Here is a 3,080-nt window from a genome sequence, read left to right as displayed (position 1 = left end):
GGGAACAATAGAGGAGCTGCTTTCCGGCTGGGAGGGAGGGAGGAGGCCGTCTGCGGGCAGGGGAGGAGGGGAGACCAGCCGGGGGGGGGGCCCCTACCGTGCACCCCATCTCATTGCCCCGAAGTGCTTGGGGGTTGGGGGCATTTTAAGGGGCGATCCGGAATGGAGGAGGGGACGATGCCACTCCCCTGCACAGCCCTCACCCCCCCTGGGGCGCTCCATCTCTTGAGGTTCCTGGTTCAAAAAGTTGGATTTTCTCATGTTGCCAGAAACTAGGGACCCCGAGCCCTGGAATTGGGTGGGGACACTGATTGCTTTTCTCGGATGTGGGGGTGGTCTTGGGAAGCCCCAGGATTTCATGGAGTCATCTGCGTCTGCAGCAGATGGGCCTGTCTCTCAGAAAAGTAGGGGGGGGGGTTCTCCTCTTCAGTGAAGAGAAGCCTCCCTCATTCCTTAAGCACGTGGAGGTCCTCCCTCTTGCCTAGCCCCCCGCCCCCGCCGCAGCACAGGACTCCTCTTTTTGACCTCTAGAAAGGTGAAGCCCCGCGGTCTTCCCTTCCAGAGATGCTTCCTCGGGGTTCCAAAACCCAGGATGCCGTCCGCGCCTCCGGGCNCTGACCTGTCTGCCCCACCCCAGCCCCCGCCCCCGAAGATACCCCGCTCTTGCTTAAGCTTATGGACCTAGAACTTAGAGCCGGCCCCCAGGTGCCCACCGGATGCCATGTGAGTGGAAGTTGTAGGAGAGGGAGTCGCGGCTCCTCACATCTCTGCGCCTCACAGAAAGGACCAGCATTTGCTGGTGTTAGAGCAGCAAGGATGTGGGCTTGACAACAGGTAGGACTTCTCAACTGCCAAGGGGCCTGAAGACCAGAAGGGAGAAGCCACTTCTCCTTCCTGAGGTCTCTTGAAGGTGAGGAGCCCTGCCCTCAGCCCACCCCGCCCTCCCCCCGGCCCGGTCTGGGGCAGGAGAGGAAGCCAGCTCGAGGGAAGGAAGGAGAGAAACCCCCCAGCTGCCCGCAGGCCTGGGGCTGGAGGGCTGGGGCCGAGTGGGAGGGCGAGGACTGCTGGCCTTGGTTTGGGGGGAAGAGGTCACGTGGTGGGGGAGATGAGAGCACGGTGTGTGCACCTGCAGAGTGGTGGGAACGCGTCTCCGTGCGCGCGGGGGCCAAAGTTGTGGGCGTGCAGAGGAATGTGCCGTTTGAGGGCTGGGGGTGACGGAGACGGGAGAGCGGGGTGCGTGAAAGGTTCAAATACAAGCAGTCTGTGTGTGTGTGTGTGAGCGTGAGTGGACACTGGGTTTGCACACGGATAGATAGATAAAGGCACACTGTACATCAGGGCTCTTGGGTCCATGTATGTGCAAACTCGCACACGTGTGGCGTGTGTGCTTCGAGAAAGCACGTGAGCCTAGCTGTGTGTGAAGCCGGGGGGCAGAGAGGCAGAACTTGGGAAAGAGGAGAGAGGCTTGGCCAGTCAGCCATGGGGGGAGGGGGGGCTGCAGCCTTTAGAGATGCTGTGTCCACGCCAGCCTCCCGGACTCTCCTCTTCCCCTTCTCTGTCTTTGTCTCTTTGTCTCGGCTTTCCTCTTTCTCTTTCTGCCTCTCCCCGCAATCTCCCAGCTTTAACCCACTCTGCTTCAGAGCACGAGTATGGGTGCAGGATACTTTGTCCGTCACCTACTCAGCGCCACCCCATCTCAGCGCTCCTGCCCCCAGGGGACAGTGTGGCTGGAGTGTCCGTGGGCTCGGGTGCTGTCCCTCACACGTCATTATTTTTATCTTCATACTTCTCTCCCTCTTGAAACACTGATTCTCAGCCACTTCCCAGTCTCCCACACTCCACTCGTTGCTGCAGACTTGCTATGAATCTGGGNGGGGGGGGGGGGGGTGGGGGTGGATCATAGATCGTGGAGCAGATGGGTGTCTGTGGTCCCTGAGTAGCCTGGAGGACGCGTTTAATGAATAGAGGTCAAGTCAGGAGGAGATTGCGGGGTTACTGAGTACTTCCGGGTCCTGCAAGGTCAGTGTCAGACGTGGGAGGGTGATTACGTGATCTGGAAGTTTGTGAGTAGCCAGGAGTCAGTGGAGAAATTGAGGGAACGGTACATGGTTGGGTGGAGTTAGTAGAGTTGAGGTCAGCAGCTTGTCTGGGAGGGTCAGTGATTATTTCCGGGCTTCGAGGAGTGATTGAGTTCGGAGGGCCCTGGCCAGAATTTGAGGGACAGTTGGTGCATTTTGAAATCTGGGGTTGATAGAGACGCTGGGGAGACCCGAGGCGCTATGAGCGGACTGTCCGCGCGGCGCATTGGCAGCCGAGGGCCTGGCTCTGAGTAAGGATCAGGAGCCGCCTGGCCCCGCACAGACTTGCCCTGTGAGTTTCCTTCTCTCTCCGTTCCCCACCCCCATCCCAGGCTGCAAGATTAAGGCTCTGAGGGCCAAGACCAACACGTACATCAAGACACCCGTGCGCGGCGAGGAGCCCGTGTTCATGGTGACGGGGCGGCGCGAGGACGTGGCCACAGCCCGGCGGGAAATCATCTCGGCGGCCGAGCACTTCTCCATGATCCGCGCCTCGCGCAACAAGTCGGGCGCGGCCTTCGGCGTGGCGCCCGCCCTGCCCGGCCAGGTGACCATTCGCGTGCGGGTGCCCTACCGCGTGGTGGGGCTGGTGGTGGGCCCCAAGGGGGCCACCATCAAGCGCATCCAGCAGCAGACCAACACGTACATCATCACGCCGAGCCGCGACCGCGACCCGGTGTTCGAGATCACCGGCGCCCCCGGGAACGTGGAGCGCGCGCGCGAGGAGATCGAGACGCACATCGCGGTGCGCACGGGCAAGATCCTGGAGTACAACAACGAGAACGACTTCCTGGCNCCGGGCTGCAAGCCGCTCTCCACCTTCCGCCAGAACAGCCTGGGGTGCATCGGCGAGTGCGCGGTGGACTCGGCCTTCGAGGCCCCGCGCCTGGGCGAGCAGGGCGGGGACTTCGGCTACGGCGGCTACCTGTTCCCGGGCTACGGCGTGGGCAAGCAGGACGTGTACTACGGCGTGGCCGAGACCAGCCCCCCGCTCTGGGCGGG

The 3,080-nt window shown here is 61.9% G+C and overlaps 2 protein-coding genes across 2 annotated transcripts in view; both read left to right on the top strand.

Moving 5' to 3' along the window:
- The window catches only part of RIT1 (Ras like without CAAX 1), a 245,244-nt gene that overhangs the window by 98,473 nt on the left and 143,691 nt on the right, over positions 1-3,080 (top strand). The gene's annotated exons all lie outside the window — the stretch shown is intronic.
- The window catches only part of MEX3A (mex-3 RNA binding family member A), a 17,647-nt gene that overhangs the window by 14,009 nt on the left and 558 nt on the right, over positions 1-3,080 (top strand). Inside the window, exon 6 of the mRNA XM_077764065.1 lies at positions 2,411-3,080. Coding sequence (XP_077620191.1) covers positions 2,411-3,080 — 670 coding nt within the window. The remainder of the gene's footprint in view (positions 1-2,410) is intronic.

Source organism: Crocuta crocuta, unplaced genomic scaffold (assembly GCF_008692635.1).
Source record: "Crocuta crocuta isolate KB4526 unplaced genomic scaffold, BGI_CrCroc_1.0 scaffold528, whole genome shotgun sequence".
In the NCBI taxonomy this organism is placed as follows: Eukaryota; Metazoa; Chordata; class Mammalia; order Carnivora; family Hyaenidae; genus Crocuta; species Crocuta crocuta.
The sequence above is the reverse complement of the archived record's forward strand: the minus strand, read 5'-3'. Positions and strand labels throughout refer to the sequence as shown.